This window comes from Platalea leucorodia (assembly GCF_965183815.1).
Source record: "Platalea leucorodia genome assembly, chromosome: 5".
NCBI lineage: Eukaryota > Metazoa > Chordata > Aves > Pelecaniformes > Threskiornithidae > Platalea > Platalea leucorodia.
This window is the reverse complement of record NC_138827.1, coordinates 92,518,148-92,536,101: the sequence shown is the minus strand read 5'-3', so window position 1 is coordinate 92,536,101 and position 17,954 is coordinate 92,518,148. Positions and strand designations below refer to the sequence as shown.

Sequence of the window (17,954 nt, the reverse complement as noted above, 5' to 3'; positions counted from 1 at the left end):
CGGAGATGGCGACTGCCTTCCTCAGGGTAAAACTGAGGTAAAACTGAACTACAGCGGACGGACGGGGGCACGACGGCCCGGGCAGGACACACGGTGCGGCCTCCCAGCCGTGCCCGGGGCCGCCCCCGTCAGCGGCGGGGACGCAGCCGCCGCCCCCCGCCGAGGCGCTGTCTCCGCCGGGCCGCCGGAGGCCGCTGCGGGCCGCCCGTCGGGCCTCCCGGCGGCGGGGGGGGGGCGGGCTTCCGGCGGGGCCCGGATGCGCCGCGCCGCCGTCCACACGTGTGGCGGGGTGAGCGGAGGCCGGCGGCGGGGATGTCGGTGTCGGTGGCCGCGGGCAACCTGCCCATGCGGCTGCTCCGCAGGAAGATCCACAAGCGCAACCTGAAGCTGCGGCAGCGCAACCTGAAGCTGCGGGCGGCCGAGGGGGCAGGTACGGCGGGGCCGGGGCGGGCGGGCGGCCCTGCGGAGCCTCGGCTGGGCTGAGCGCTTGCGGAGCCGTGGCTGACTGTGGGTTTTTGTCCCCCTCCCTTTCCGAAACGTGCCTCCGCCAGGCGAGGCGGCATCGCGGGGCCCCCCGGAGGAGGCGGTGGAGGAGGCGGAGGAGGCGGCGGCGGCCCCTGAGGGAGAGGCGGCGGCGGCCGGAGGGGCCTCGGCGGGCGCGGAGGCTGCCGGCCCCCGCGGCGGGGAGGGGAAGAAGAGGAAGAAGAAGAAGAGGAAGGCGGCGGCTGCTGCGGGTGATGGTACGTGATCTTAACAAAGGCAGCTTGCCTCCCCGGGCGGAGTTACTCCTGCAGACCCCAAAAAGCGCCCGCTTTCGTTTTCCGCCCTGTCGGAGAGGATTCGTCAGCTGGGCCCTGCGGAGAACCCTGCCTTGCTCTGGTGAACCTGCTAAAGCCCTGCAGGTCCTCACCGTTACCTGTTTTCCTGTTCCAGCTTAACATTTGAACGCTCACATGCACTAAACCGGTAGCAACCAACTTAATTGCTGCATAGGATTCTGCTTTGTTACATTAAGGGTGGATGTTTTGCTTGTTTATTACGCAAATATTTGTTCTGCCGTTCAAAGGAGAGCTTTGACAGAGGGATGCTTTCTGTGCTTGAACGTCCAGCCAGTACGTCTTTTTAGCAACACGGCCAGCCTTCGGCAACATCTGTATAGTATGAAACTATGAAGCACACTGGGAAACTACCCCAAAAAATGGCATCCTGCAAATACTTCTCGATTTTTATATCTTTTTATACATATATATATATTTATATATATATATTTATGTATATATTTGAAACTTTTATTTTTGTTTGATCTTTGTGACAGTTCTCATGCTTACGCAAATAAAGAGGTGTTTTCATGCAGCTCTCTGAGGATTCAGGTACTTTAAACTGAACAGACATTACATTTCACACAGCCTGAGCACAAACCGTGTTGGAAACGTGATGTCTGCATTACAGATAGGAAAGAATTTTGTAAGTTTTTCCACGTTTCCACAGAAAATTTATAGAATATACGTTAAGCTTCACTGTTTTATTGTGGGCAAGAAACTTCTGAACTTTTTGCTCTCTGCCTCAGAAATATCTATAGAAACCTTGCCTCCCTCCCACCCCGTGAAAAAAGCATGACATTTGTAAGTGGGTTACAGACTAAAGAAATTCACTCTGTGGAACAACTTTTAACGATGAACATGTCCTGCGTATCTCTGACTTGTCTTCTGTAAAATAACGCTCTAGATACAGAACCTAAAAAAGTGAAAACTGAAGAAGATGAATCTGTGGAGGTAGAAGATGAAGATAAGCAGGATTCTGGAGAGAACGAAGTGGAAGAGGAGGAGGGGGAGGAAGATGAAGTGCCCAGTTTACCACTAGGTGTTACAGGTACCTCGTGTCCCCTTATTCATACGTGTGCAAAAAGCCACGGTCTAACGCTTTCTTCCAGAGCAAGTTGCAGTTTTCAAATTAGCGTTATAAATCAGGTGTTTGAATATAGGGGACGTGACGCTGGCAACGGTACAGCTATTACTCAGTTACTGTTCTTTGAAATTTGCATTATATGCACACTCCTATTAGTCTTAAAATGGCTAGTGAGTATCTGTTTTAAAACACGTATACGCTCATGTTTAACTGTAGAGGAAAAAGTCAATGAAGAGCAAGATGGAGGTGTACGACTAGTAGATTTGGCAGGAGTGACTGTGTTCATGTTCATTTTTAACAGCTCTGTGTACTATTCTTAGGAACACATTAATACAGGTATTTTGTCAATGTCTTCAGATTTTACGGTAGAAGGGAATAAGAAAAAGTCCTTTGCCTTGATTTTTTTCATCTAGGTCAATTTTAACTGGGTAATCTCAGAGGACAGATGGAATTGAAGAAATGAGTTTGAATATTTTTTATTTCCCCCCCTCACTTCAGGTGCTTTTGAAGACAATTCTTTTACTTCCCTGGCTGGTGTTGTCAGTGAGAATACATTGAAAGGCATAAATGATATGGGCTTCACGCACATGACTGAAATTCAGCATAAAAGTATTAAGCCGCTTCTGGAAGGCAGGTAAGAAATACGTCCCCAAATGTTGTGTAAATTTTGCTAGCAAGGTAAATGCACGAAATGTGACTTTGCAGCTAAACTTTTTTTCTAAATATGTTTTCATATATTTTATATTTTGTGTCTATATATATTTTGTATATTTTTATATATATTTTGTATATATTTATGTGTTTTCTGTTAATATAGACATTAATACAAGTTAACAAAGTGTATCGGTCTTGCATGTGAACAAATACTTTGGGTAAACTCACAGAAACTGCTTTGCATTTGGCTTTGAAAGCAGGGCAGTCTGTCTGTTTTCGCTAGTCTTGTTGTCAGTGTGTCTCAAAGACACCATCGCACACTGTCGCTGGAGACACAGGGACCAGTCGCTGTGGACCACATCCGCCACCGAGCTCTTAATGCCAACTCTACTGGTTTCCTTTAAGCCATGTTGTGCTTTTACATTGTCAACATTGTTCAAAATAGGATTGTTCTTTCCTCTGCACGATCAACTAAATACTTTTTTCTCTAACTTTGCTGCATACAGGGATATTTTAGCAGCTGCAAAAACAGGCAGTGGCAAAACACTTGCGTTTCTTATTCCTGCGGTAGAACTCATCTACAAGCTAAAATTCATGCCTAGAAATGGTAAGGCTCTTCATTTCGCAGTTGAATTTTACTGTGGCACAGCCCTTTAGGGACGTGGCTAGGAGGGGGACTGGACAAGTTGTGACTTATTCTTGTCTGATCGATGTATTTTTTAGGAACGGGTGTTATTATTCTTTCTCCTACTCGAGAGCTTGCTATGCAAACGTACGGAGTTCTTAAAGAACTTATGAATCATCATGTTCACACCTATGGTCTGATAATGGGGGGCAGTAACCGATCAGCAGAAGCACAGAAACTTGGAAACGGAATCAACATCATTGTAGCAACACCAGGAAGACTGCTGGATCATATGCAGGTAGATAAAATATTGAAGTCTAATCTGCGTTATTAAAACATAATAAAACTCCTGTCCCTGTCTGACTCTGAATTTTTTAATCTTCTAGAACACTCCAGGTTTCATGTACAAGAACTTGCAGTGTTTGGTAATTGATGAGGCAGATCGTATCTTGGAGGTTGGATTTGAAGAAGAAATGAAACAGATCATAAAACTTCTACCAAGTAAGGAAAAAAAAAAAAATCTGTCTTTCCTGGAAATCACTTGACTAACATTATGTCTTCTTTATGACTCAATTATTATAAGAGAAGTCATTAATTTTTATAGTTCTGTAAATGCACTTCAGAGTGATTGTCTTACTCTGTCCTTTTTTTTCTGATAGCTAGTATATATTACTTTATTTAACATCAATTATCTGAAGGACAGCGTTTTCATATGCACTTCAGGGATATAATTCTGTTCATATAAGATCCTTTTAGTTTAACATTTGCGTCCTCTCATTCATCTTCCTTTGCCCATTCATTTCCTACAATTCATTATTTCCTAATAAGGCTTCAATATAAGGAAAAAGGTCTTCTGACTTGCAGTTTGAATTTTCTTCATACCTTCCAGAACAGAATCTTAAGGAAGCTTAAGTATTTACCTTAGAATTTTCTTTTTCTAATTTTTCATTTAGTTATTCCTTGTAATTGATGTATTAAACACGTTCTCAGAGTCAACAAGGCTCTCCCTTTAACTTTCAAAATGCAGGAAAAAAAACCCCCATGGAAATAGTATATAAAAAAGTCAGTGATAAACATTTTGAGGTTCCAAATCTTAGATATTAAAATTCAGATCTGCATGTTTAAAATGCAGATATATAAATCTAATAAGTAACATCCTGTGAAGAATGTTAATGACAGTGCTAAAAACGGAAGGGGAAGGAAGAGTGGGAAAACGACGTGTTCTTTGTGAAGTGGAAAATGTTAGATAAAATAAGTGTTTACTTTGCATGAGTTTAATTTGGTTTTGCCTTGTTGGGAAGGAAATTATATTTTAGAACTGACACTTCAAAATAGAAAAAAAAAATTCAAAAATGATAGCACCAGTTGTTTGGCAAGAACAATCGCTACTGTTCTTGCAGTTGTGAAATGGAAAAGGCTAAGTCTGCGTTTTCCATGTACTCGCGTAACAAGAAAACGTTACAGGATCAGGATGTGTATTTGAGCTGAGAGATAACAGGCAGGCAGGAGATCCCCTACACCTGCTCCAAGACCACTGAAGTCACTGAGGCTCCGTACAGGTGTGCTGCCAGGTCACTAAAGAGCATGCACAAATGTGTATGTTCTAGACTGATTTTGCAAGACAAGCAGTAACAATGCACTTTAGTTCTGTCAAGGTTTTTCTTGCACGATCTCTAGCATGATTCTTTTTTTAACAAAAACATTTTAATATTCGTGGGAATTAAGTCAATTTATAGTTAGAATTACAAGGTCAGTGTTTATTTAAATCATTGTTTTGTGTCTAAATTGGAGTGCAAATGATATTTAACATTTTCCCAGAGAGAAAGAATCATGTGTTTTGATAGCTGTTAGGATCTTGGGGATGGGGTCAGCCTAAGTAAACATCCTGTATGATCCATAATACAACCACACCTGTCTTTGTTTGTCAGTAGCAGTATGTTTGTATTAGAATTTAATGGAAAAAAGTAGAAGACTTGCTCAGGGAAGTTTGCAGCCAGAGATTTTATGAACTTGCTATTTGAATTCTCCTTTAAAAAATGAGCCTTTCAAAATAAATACTTTTTCAGAGCGCAGACAGACAATGCTTTTTTCTGCTACGCAAACCAGAAAGGTTGAAGATCTGGCAAAGATCTCTCTGAAGAAAGAGCCACTCTATGTTGGGGTTGATGATAACAAGGAGACAGCAACTGTAGATGGTCTTGAACAGGTAAAACACAAATGTTATTAAAAGGGGTATGATCTGTGAACATAGCAAGTCCTGTGTGTTTTTCACCGGGTGGACATGATGAGTGTTGTTATAAAATTACCAGTAGCTATGTATTACCTCAAAAGAGTAAACCAGTAGCAAGAATTCCGTAAAATAGAATTCTCGAAATCATAAAAAATGTTAAGAACCCTACGGAGTTTTTTCCATGCCTAATGTCAGTAACTCAAAGTTCTTGAAATGAATTTTTATTGTATAAACTAATTACTTTTCACTGAACTTACACTAGCTTGGAGAATTAACTAAAAATTATTTCTTCATATTTCAAGGTAGTACAGTAAGTTTCTTGCCAAGTTCATCATCTTTAGGAGTTTCATATACCAAGGTGAGGGACAGACAATAAATTTAATGGTTTGGCCCAATATAGCTGGAAAAATTAACTTTGGCATATTTGTTTCACAACATAACGCTTCCCTGATTTAATTGTATTGCTGGAACAAGAGTTTGTTCCATACTACTTTATTTAACAATATTTTAAAAATTTCCAGGGGTATGTTGTGTGTCCATCTGAAAAAAGATTCCTTTTGCTCTTCACATTCCTCAAGAAGAACCGGAAGAAGAAACTAATGGTATTTTTTTCTTCATGTATGTCAGTGAAGTATCACTATGAATTACTCAACTATATTGATCTGCCTGTTTTGGCCATTCATGTAAGTATTTTATTCATTGATTAATTAATCTGATAGTACCTGTAAGTTGTTACTGACCTTACATTTGCCTTGTTTATTTCAGTAAGTTTCTAATAAGCAGATTCCCTGCTCACAAAACTGATGATGATCTTGATTAGTCTGTAGAGGAAGGAGACAAAGCAAAGACTATGTAATAACAACACTTCAACATTGTTAATCTTGCTATTTTCCAAACCAGGGCTGAACACTGATTCATGCTCTGTGTGTAGAAAGCTTTCTGTTTTCTACCGAGGGGTTGCCTTTCATAAGCACTAAAACTCAATTTGTGGAGCAAAGCTATTGTCAGAGGAACCCAAACACTCTGATCCCTGGAGGGCTGGGTGCTTTTTCTAAGGCCAGGGTGATGTTTGGTTTTACTATGCCAATTCTTACCATTTGGATGAGTATTTTTATTTTTTACCAAAACTTCAAAATGCATAGTTCAGGAGAAAGAATTGACTGAAAGTTTGTGAAATAGTCATAACTGATCACAGATGTCCTTTTTTATTTTATTCTTTTGGGGATTTTTTTTTTTTTTGCTATACTTTGATAGAACTGTTAAAAGTCTTTTTGTATGTTTTTTTTAAACCTATAACATATCTAACATTGGTAGACTTGCAAATGTCCTTTTTCTGAACTTTAGGCATTTATGCAGCCCTCCTGAAAGGAATGCTTATGCAACCAAATTTTTAATGCTTTGGAAGTTGCAGTGTAACACACTCAGAGATACCATTTCATGTAGCTCTGTAGTAGCATTGTTTCTTCACTGTGAAATAGTCCTGCTTGGTCTGTACAAGTCCACAATATGGAAAGATCCCCCAAATTATTTTATATTTTGGCAGTGATGTAATATGTGCAGTGGGAAATTGGATTTAGCTTACAAGTTGGCAGATTTTTTTTTTTTTTTTAAACTTTTTTTAGTTGATATTTCATCCTTAATGTGTTTGTTTCCTTTTAGGGCAAGCAGAAACAAACCAAACGTACTACGACATTTTTCCAGTTCTGTAATGCAGAATCTGGAATACTGTTGTGCACTGATGTAGCTGCCAGAGGACTGGATATTCCTGAAGTTGACTGGATTGTCCAGTATGACCCTCCAGATGATCCAAAAGTAAGTTAAGGAAATAGAGAAACTTCACAGCAACAAATCAAATCCTAGATACAAACATAGTTGCAGAGAAAAGCTGAAACTGCTGCTTGACAGAGGTCAGGATTCAGCCATGTTCCTATCTAGCCACTGATCTCTTCCGCTTCCCTTCACCAGATCCTAGGAAATGCTGCACCTAGCTGAGACTTTCGTTTCCTTTTTAAGAGTTGCTTTTTAAAACGTTAGTCTTTGTGCTGTTAAATTAATTTGAAATCTAATCAGCTGAACAACAAAACACTTCTCAGGAGGAGTATGAGTTTATATATGCATCCCTGAGTCTCCTAACAGCTTTTCTGGTGGAAATTTGGTTTTTATTTAAAAGTCAGTATTCTTATTTGAATAAATGTCCAGTGTAAACAAGCAAAGCGACAAAAAACTCAGAAGTTTTGACAAATATGCAGAGCAAATATACCAAAAGCAAAGTTTAATTTTCAGTTACAGTAGACTAAGATTTTTTTTTTTTTTCCTTCGGTAAAAGTTATTTTACCTTTTAGTTAGGGGTTCTGTCTCAGCCTAATTATGCTTTGCATCTTCAGCACTTGGTTTCCCTTATCCATGTGTCAGTGCTAAGAAAGTCTTAAAAAATAATGCATTACCTTATATTAATGTTAAATTTGAGTGTTTTTATGAAGCTGTTTGATTATTACATGTCTGAAAGACTGATTGGACTTGCTGTTTCTTATCCTTTCCAAAAGGAATATATTCATCGTGTTGGTAGAACTGCCAGAGGCATAAATGGTAGAGGACACGCTCTGCTCATTTTACGACCAGAAGAACTGGGCTTTCTTCGTTACCTAAAGCAAGCCAGGGTAAACTTATGTCTAGATTTTTTTTTTTTCCTGTGCAAGAGGTTTTTAAAGGCAAAAACTGTAATGATTAATCAAATATTTTAATTGTTTAAGCAAAAAACATTCTGTTGCTTAGAAAATATTTAACTGAACATCTGACTTTAAAGTCAGCAGCCCAAAGGTAAATATTGAGTGTATTTATAGTTTCTTTGCAGCTGTGCAACTTGTGTTATTAAAAAATAAATCAATTTCCTATGACCCCTCTGTGGAAGGATACTGGGAGCTTGACCATCCAGAGGAAACCCTAATGTTGCTTGTGCAGTTCTTATTTTTTCTATTCAGTCAATTGCATTTTGTTCAATTCCAAAAGAAGCGTAGCCGCCTTCTAAATGTAATCATTTTAATATGATGGAACTGCACATAGTTTCTTGGTTGCTCTCCTCATGGGCTTGTTACATTACAGAGTTTTGCCACTTGTAATTGAAGTGGTATAGCTTCTAAAGGAAAAGCTGAAGTGGTGAAAATGTCATACTGAGCATCTTTACTACTCTAGCTTAAAGGAAGTCCTGATATTGGCATATTGATGTAAAGGCACTTTACAGATACAGCTGTGGTTTTTAAAAAATTATCTTCTGGTTTGTAGCAGGTCTTTTTCTATTTGTCTTGGGTCTTAAACACATTCACTATTTACACAGTACAAATAATTTTGGTATTTAATTTCTATTTTTTTTTTTTAAGGTACCACTAAGTGAATTTGAATTTTCCTGGTCAAAAATTTCTGACATCCAGTCTCAGGTATGCAATGACTTCATACTACAGCTACTCTGAATATCTGTATAATAATTTACGTGGAGAATGTTAGTCTATAACAACTGCAGTTTAAAAATAGGTGTGCTTGTTTGGAAAAGTTCCTGTAGGTGAGTACTGCGCAGTAAATCCTCCTGCCATATTATCCCTTGGTGACAGTAAAACGATAAAATGTTTAGAAATTTAAGATTAATTTTAATATCTGGTACTAAATTATCGTCATCATACAGTACAAATTTGCTTGTAAGAGTTGTTTTTTCTCATTACATCGCAGAACCACAGTGGTGTAAACCTGCTTTCAACTTTTGAACAGAATGTTCTTGTCTGGCGTAGCAAACAGGGTTTTGGTAGCTTTTATTGAATAGTTACGTACGTTCAGATTAATTGCGAGTAACATATGTCTTATAAGATGATTTACTCGGGCTTCAGTGTGCAGGAAGAGATCCAGTACCAACACTTAGAAATGTTAGTATATACTCCAGGTGTATTTTTATCTAGGTGGTGTTAATAAAGCCCCGCATCAGCTAAACCTGTTTTGTGCTCCAGTGCTACAGAAATATCCATGGAGCACAAAGTTGCATAGAATAGCGTAGATAGTTCTGTAGATGGGAATTTCTATTGATGTTTAGTTCTGTGAATCATTCTTTTGGTAAGAGCTCGGTAAAGCTTCTTTGCAGTAACTTAAATTTGAAATAGCAAGTACAAGAAGCAGTGAAGACAGTCCTTACAGAAAGAGGTTCCTAGTTAATAATCATTAGGAAGTAGTGGTGTCTAATGTAACTTATTTTTAGTATGCTGAATTAACATATGTTAAGCATCAGATGAGACACTTGGATCTAAAGAGTATTGAGAAGTTAGCCTGCAACAAATAAAATATCTCAATCTACACTGTGCATCTGCATTTTTGTGTTAGAATTAATACTGCTTATTTTAGAATGCATTTGCACCAGAAGAGATAAGACTACATACGGAATTACATGGAATGGTACAGTTTAGATGTCTGGCTTAAAAGTATACTCTCGTTGTCCATTAATTCTCAGTACACGTAGTTTCATGGTGTGGCTGCAGTTGTATACTCCTTCTTGATTAACTTGTTTGGGACAACCCAATTTAATATTTCTGTACATTTTCTGTACTGTAATTCAGCTTCAGGCTTTTTTTGTCCCTCTATTTGTTTATAAAAGCACTCTGATATATGTATGTGCACTCTACCATCACAGGGCAATTTTGCTGAAGTGAATAGTGAATGTCACTGCAACTCACGCACTAAATAATTTGCTTAAATATAATTTATACACTTGTTACAGCTATAATTGGATATGTGTTTTGGTTTTGTTTTTTTTTCCCCTCACCAGCTGGAGAAACTGATTGAAAAGAACTACTTCCTTCACAAGTCAGCCCAGGAAGCATACAAAGCTTACATTAGAGCTTATGACTCCCATTCTCTGAAGCAGATCTATAATGTCAATAACCTGGATCTTCCCAAAGTCAGCCTTTCATTTGGTTTTAAAGTTCCTCCGTTTGTTGACCTCAGTATCCTTTTACTGCAGTATTTCAAAGCTGAATTTCTGCTTTATAAATGTTAAATGCAACTTAGTGAAGTTCATATGCCACTTCAAATTCTGATTTTTTTTTTTTTCTATTAATCACATAAATGCATCGTGCTCCAACAGTGGTTTGTCAAAGAAAATGTTAAATTGCAATTTTCACGGTTTTAATATTTGCTTACAAACATCTATGTTTTAGTGCATGTATGTGCTTCAGTTGCTGCAGGGTAGCAGATACTGGAAGATTTCATACATGTTCTAGAGTACTCCTCCATGCAGAATTGTTTTCGTTGAAAGGTTACGTGCTTAAGTTTAATAATCATGCAATATTGACATAGAGGGGCAAGAGCATGAAATAAGAGACTCTATCTAGATTACTGTCAAACCTGCCAGTGGATGGAATTTGAAGCAGTAGTACTTTGGCCAGCTTACTTGGACAACTGTAGGAATAAAAGCATTATTTAGAACCACAGACACAAAGTTCTAGTTTTGCCTGTAGTTATGCAATTCAACTTTTTATATAATGCTGTTGTTTTTTTTCTCACATGACTAACTCTAACAATACCTAAAAAGCAACATTTCAAATTATTCCTTTTAAAGTTCTTTAACCAATAAAATCCCAGATGTGAACAGCAACCATGGCAGAAGACTACAGAAAAGAGGTGGAGGTGGGGGATTTGGTTACCAGAAATCGAAGAATGTCCACAAAGCTAAAATCTTCAAACACATTAGCAAGAAATCGGACAGTCGGCAGTTTTCTCGTTAATCATACATTCATTAAAATGGCTTGTGGCATTGGAATAGACTACCTTGATCAAAACCATCTGACAGTTACTTCCAATTTAAACTGCTCTATTCACATTTTTAGGGGCCTTTATGGTTTTGTTTCTTTTATCTTTCAGTTAATCTGAAAAAAACCTGAACATCTTTTATCTCCCTCCCTTTCTTTGGAAGGGAGACTAAAGATAGAAAGGGAGAATATGGCCAGCTAATTTTGCCATGCTTGTAAGGAAGAAGACAGTTGAATATAATTATCTTAAGTCAATACTACAGAGTTTTTTTATTAAAGAAAGGAAAAAATACTTTTAGATTTTACAGAAGAATTTGTTTTACCCTTCTTTCTATGCACATCTGAAAATTGTTGGGAGTAAACGCAAGGACAGATTACAGTGTGAGATTAAAAAAATTTTGCTCACATGAATCATTGCAAGGGTGTTTAGTGCTACAGAACTCTGATTTGTCCATCAAATATGCTGAAGAATATAGGAAGATTCCTTTAGAACAGAATTTCTCTTATACCACATCTGGGACATGCTTAATACTGTTTCTTTTAATGTTGTGATAAAATGGTAACATTCTAGTGAAATGTTTGTTTTCCTTCATATTCTCTTTAAATCTGAATTTATCCATCTGGTAACGTCTAGTGTACTCTCTTATGAATACGCAAAGAAATTAAGAAAAGCAGATTACATAAGTTGAAGCATTCAGCCCAGATAATGTTTTTTAAAATGCTCCATAACCTTGATGCAGTGAGAATTTTTGCAGTTGTATCTGTAAATTACAGAACTGAATTGCTTTTTAGTCTTAGTTTATTAGATCAGTGGTGGGAAGAGTCAAAGATACTACCACAGGATTGAGGGGGCGGAGAGACTCGGTAAGGGAAAAAGTGAAATGGGGTATAAATACACTAGAAGTGTATTTTTGAGGGAGAAGTGTAAAAGACTGAAATGGAAGAGGGTGGAATACATGTTGCAAACAGAACAAACATGGAGACTCAGTAAAAAAAGAATACAAAAGTTGGGCAAAAGTAGAGTAACTATATTACAGGCATTATTTTCATATCTTGACCACTGTAGAAGTAGATAACTATTCTTATGAGGGTACAATGGTGGTGAGCAACAGTATTTAAAAAATGTACATCCATCAATGCAGGGAAAGACTAAAATGTCACAGAATCCAGAAATCTGGCCCCTGTGTGATTACAGTGCAACAGCTTTTAATTTACATCTAAAATGTAACCCAGGACCAATTATGAATACAAAAGTATACATAGCTATTCCAATATAAAATGGACTGTTACTCCTTTTGAAGTAGAATGTCGGATGTAAAACTATATGTGCATTGAAGTATTGCAGAAAAATATCGGCAAACTTTCTTTTCACCCTTCGAGAAACCAGATCCATTTTTTTGGGAAAATAGTATGACCATTCTGTTGCTAGTGCTTCCACCACTCAGAACTGAAAAGTGTTGCCTTTTTTTTCCCCCTTTTTTTGTGAAACGGCTGACTTTTAGCCCGAATGGATTTTTCAAAACTCTTAATTAACATTGGTCAGATATTAAGAACTTCTGATATGTCAAAATATTTAAGTAATTAATTTTGTTACTAGGATTTGAATGTCTCATGCTTCCAGGGTTGCAATGAAAAAGCAAAATCTGCTCTGAAGGGTAAGCAATACTAAGCACCTGATGCCTGGCTCATTGAGTTCTAATCTTTGATTCTGGGTTTGCTTATATATTTATAAATAATAGATGTCAAAATAGTTCTCATGTCTGTTTATTAATAGCACATTTTAAGAATCAGAGTCTGAGATCTACAGCAGCATACGGTCAAAGGGTTCTGTCTACATTTGCAAGCTGTGTAGTAATAGTAGAGGAATTAACTTGCATAATAGTGAAATTGACTGAGGGACTCGTTAGATGAACTGCAGAATTAATTACTTGGGAAGAGATGTAAGCAAAGCTGCAGTAAAGCACCGCAGAGATCAGAGTGTGGTTATGTGGGCACAAGCAGTGTGAATGAAGTAGTGTGGAGTATTCGTTTGGAATGGGAAAAAAGCTGAGATGAGGGGCACAGTCAGTGACCCCCTGTCTGACCGTGTGCTGCACAGCCAGAACGGGGCGGGCTTAAAAGCGCATCAGAATTCTTGCCAGTTCTCTTACGTATGCAAAAAGCTGCTTCACAGAGAACCGCTTTTTTCTGTCACTGGTCGTTCTGGGAACAGAAGGCTGACTGCTTTCCCAACAGGGAGACAACCTCCAGCTCCACCTAATTTTTCCTTCGGAAGAACTGAGGCACTGTCAATTTCTGAAGTCTGACGTGAGGGCAACTAAAAAATGGGGGTTTGGTCCAAGTCTGCACAGCTCCTCCCTGGTATTTTTGGTTTGCATTTTCTGATATACCCTAATGCAAAGAAATCTTGGAAATAATCTCATCTAGGAGGTTAAAAGACTGGATGGTATTGCTCTGGAGTAGTACTAGCTTACCCAAAAAAAAAAAAGAAAAAGTTAGCACTGTTACTTAAACATTTTAGATGGATAATGGCTGCACAGTCTGAAGTAACTACATAGTCTGCTAATTTACTGATAAAGCAGAAGAGAGATTCCCGAGCTGAGACTAAGCGGGTACTGAAAGAGAAGGGCTTCAGCTTCCTGGCTTGGGCAGACGCAGTTACCTTTCTCTTTGTTTATGGAATCATAAATGAAAAATAGTTTCTGATGAAGTATCTGTATGTATCAGGCAGCATCTATTCGACTATGGTACTGCAAGAAGTTTAAAAGATTGCCAAACTGATTGGATATCTAACGTTTCCTTTGCAACTTACCCTGTTATCAATCTTGTGAGCAGTTAATAGACCTCAGCCATCAGGCTCTCAAGGCTTGTCTCATAACGGTGACTGATAGGTTGGGGACTAATATTGTGTGCCTTGAGAAATTGCTGCCTTTCTCTGAGAACCTTGACAAAGAAATTGGACTCTTTAAACCACTTAAGGGGATGATCAAAACTGTCCTGCTTGAACTGGAAGATTTTTTTTGACAGTTCTTGGAACAGGCCCATAAAGGAGAATTCCATTGCTGAGCTACTGTTCATGATCATGAAAAATCTTGTCATGATATGAGTTTCCTATGCCACAACGCTGCAGAGTTATGCACAAGCACAAGACTAGTCAGAAAGTGTTGCCATCAAATTTTTCAGGGTGAATGTCACAGGGAGAGGGCACATTTATTGACAGCGTAAAGCAAGAACACTTGACAACTGGATAAGATACTATCTACTTAGGTCTGCTGTAAAGAAGCATATTTATATTTTGGCAGTAATTAGCCTTTTTGTTACATGTATGAGTTGATAACTCAATTTAAGTAAACTACCAAAGCTTTAGATACTCTAATAATTTGCTTTCAAGCCAGTAATCTAAAGCTCAGGGGAAGAAAGCTCTCACAGGAAGGGTGAAAAGGACTATGTGATTAAAAAACAAACAAACAAACATTTGAGTAGAGGTCTCCAATTCCTTCCCACTGTGAAGGAAAGCAGGGTAGTGACAGGATACAGCACAGGTCTGTGACTTGTGGTTTTAGTTCTACCACTGTCCTGTTTAGGAGATAGTTGTCCAGCTACTTCAACCCCCCAAAACTTATAAGGGATTTTACAGAGATCTAAAAACCTAACAACTAGAAAAGAGCCAGTTATTAGCCCTTAAATGGTGTTTTGTTGTTTTGTTGTTTTGTTTTTTTTTCAAACTAAAATAACAATGCTGAAAGAAGCCTAGAATAAACTGGCTAGGCATGCAGAATAAAATCTGTCACTGCTCTTGGCTTTTGCACTACTAGCTTGATTTCCTCAGGATTTTAGCTGCTTGGCTTGACAGCAGAATTCATGCAACTGTTGCCGATGCTTTTGTTTGCTCTAGATTTATAGGAGATGTTAAGCTATGACAATAAGAATCCAGCCTCTTGAACTGGAATGCTCTTTGCTTGTAAAAAATTTGCTGGCTTGCATCAAAGTCATAAATACTATAATGTTGCTTGTGTCAAATCTCTTTATTGCATGGCCACGTGGGGAAGAGACTACCTTTTCTTTTTTTCCTCTTAGCCACTACGGTAAACTTTTCATATGGAGTTGTGAGAAGAGGTAGAGGAAGGATGCCATTAAGAGAATGGAAGACAAATGGAAAATCAGGGTGCTGTCTAGACATGTATTCACTTTGTTTTATTGGTGTCATCCAGCTTAAGAACTGCATTCACCTTTCAAAAAAATATCTAAGCATACTCTACAATAGCAGTCCATCTTCCCAAACACTTTTGTAAGCTACAATACTGAAAAACGTAACCGTCTACTGTATTTTTCCCCTTGGTCAGAATTAAAAAGAAGAAAATCATAGGCCCTGCAAAATCTTGTATAACAGCTCTGAAACTTCTTCCAAGTGCTTTTCTCTATTTTGGCTGTCATCTGAAGATGTTTAGCTGTGCAGGGTTTTCTGGGCTCCTCTATGAGTGGTTGCAATCCCCTACGAAAGTTAAGAATCACAGGAATATTAAATGTGTTACTCTGTGTAACTAAAACTAGATGTTCACTCATAGGGGTTGACAGACCATGTGAATTTGTAGGAGTTGCTCCTGGAGGAGCTCCGGAGAGACTCCTGAGTCTTCCTTACAAGCTCCGGATAAGTGTTCTTGATATATTGTCACTTCTTCCATTTAATAAAACCCTTTCTGTACAGGAAGAGAAAAGACTTGAGTAGCTGGTAAGTTCTACCCAGCACCTTTCTCTAATTGTTATTAGGAAACCTGAGAATGAATTTATGAAGGTACATAGTAACACTACAAAATGTACTCTGAAAACATAAATGTAACCAAAAATGACATTGCTTAAAAAAATATATAATTATAAAGCAACTTCATTTTTCTATAGAAATTGTATTCGTTGATATTTTTACATTCCTCTCTTAATTATGGCAGAAGTTAGCTAAATGGCTTGTAGTACTAAAAAAGGTAATTCTTTAATACTAGAAAAAGAATCCTTAGCTTCTACTAAGCCCTAGCTGAAGATGACCTGTACCAAATCTATATGAAGTACTAAATGATTATTTAGACATTGTATTTGCCACTTCATTGCAAAATTTTATGCATCTTTTTCTGGTGCTTTGCTGGTATCTGCTACTATAACTTTATGTAAATTCTCCGTATTTTTTTGTCCCACTTTCTACATAAATTCAGCAAGGGATTATTTGTAAATAACGATAGTTAATATTTTAAGTGCAAACTAATCAATAAGATATACAGGTTTTAATCATTAAACTCATCCAAATAATTATTTTTTTGAGTATGGGTATGAAACTTGTCTATTCAAAAGTATTGCACAGAGAAACCACACCCGCACACGTATTCCAGACTTGTACTTAGGGTGAATTCATATAAAGGCCTTGCTTTACTGTATGTTGACTCCACGTTATAATGGCAGTGGAGTTAATTAGTAGCAATATGTGGCCCATATGAGGAATGTTTTGTGAACACTTTGTCCGAGGAACAAAGGCTATTTCTACCAAACTTAAGACAAATGTAAAAGAGTTGCTACGCAGGTCTGAAGTGAGCTAGAATGAGAATCAAAGGCATTTGGCCACCGCGACTTTCTCAGACACCAATTAAAATAGAAATCTGTGAATGTGGGCTCCTAAATAACTTTAAATCTAACACTTAAAAGTATTCAGATCCACAAATGGAACGCCCATGTCTTGTCCATAGACAAAATAATAATTAAAAAAACAAAAATCTGGCTCTTCCTCAAGATTATTGGGGGTAGCAGAAGCCAATAGTCAAGGTCAAGCAAATTAGATTTACTCAATTACAGATTACTAGTTGAGGGGTTTTTTCATACGGCTGCTCTAACAGGAGGAAAGCCTAATGTTAGCAAACCTGCTACTATATAATCCCCTTTGTATTTATACATTGGCCTTAGCTGTGCTAAAGCTCATTGTCTGTTAACGTACACGCACACACGTCTGTGGCAAACCTAATTCATTTAGGTATACCGATCGTTGCTGACTACCCTGTGTGTTTGAAAACCTTGCGCGTAGTGGTTCGCATCCTCATAGGTTACCTAAAACTGATACTTGAATGGAAATTATTCTGTCAAAGATTTGGTCATTATTATTCATAAAGTCAATACTAGCTAGCATTTATGTGACATCTAGATTCTCCATCACATTTTCAATCACAAAAATATGGAACCAGCTGTCAAAGGGCTTCTGAGAGTTTGTTTTTCCCTTGAGCTGAAATTTTTTCTAGACATTTATCAAATTAATTGCAGGATTTATATAACTTTTTTCTGAAAAATGCTTTATAAAGGAGGCTAGTTTTCTATTAAAGAGCTAGCAGACAAGACAGGTTGGAATAAAACTGCATCTACTATAAGTTCTCATAGGACTTTTGTATCTAAAACAAAAAAAATGGAAAATGAGCCAAAACAGTCAAGTTCAGTGTAGTCCCTTTTTAACGGTCTAAAAATAATCTGCTTCTTTCTAACAGATAAAAGCAAACTTCTGAAAAATGTAAACTATATTTAGATTTTGTTATAAAAATACAGCATCGCTTCACATAATGAGTTGAAATTCTGTTATCTGGATGAATCACCATCCTCCAAAGCTGTTCCTAAGCAGCATGCTGCCCTTGAAAGTGCTTGAAAATAGAGAGCTATAATGAAGCTGGCCTGGGTAGCTGCTGTCTGGTGAAGACAGACGCTTCTTTAGCACAACGGCACAAAGAGGAGCTTGGACAGG

General features: G+C 38.1%; 1 protein-coding gene across 1 annotated transcript; it reads left to right on the top strand.

Moving 5' to 3' along the window:
- Nucleotides 1-270: 270 nt before the first annotated feature.
- Nucleotides 271-13,735, top strand: DDX18 (DEAD-box helicase 18). Its single transcript, XM_082311881.1, has 14 exons — nucleotides 271-430; nucleotides 552-740; nucleotides 1,726-1,869; nucleotides 2,404-2,539; nucleotides 3,066-3,166; nucleotides 3,283-3,482; nucleotides 3,571-3,685; nucleotides 5,251-5,390; nucleotides 5,936-6,097; nucleotides 7,074-7,226; nucleotides 7,958-8,071; nucleotides 8,789-8,845; nucleotides 10,213-10,390; nucleotides 11,028-13,735. Exons 1-14 carry the CDS (start codon nucleotides 313-315, stop codon nucleotides 11,168-11,170), a joined length of 1,950 nt encoding a protein of 649 aa, XP_082168007.1. The 5' UTR covers nucleotides 271-312; the 3' UTR covers nucleotides 11,171-13,735.
- The last annotated feature ends 4,219 nt before the right edge of the window (nucleotides 13,736-17,954 follow it).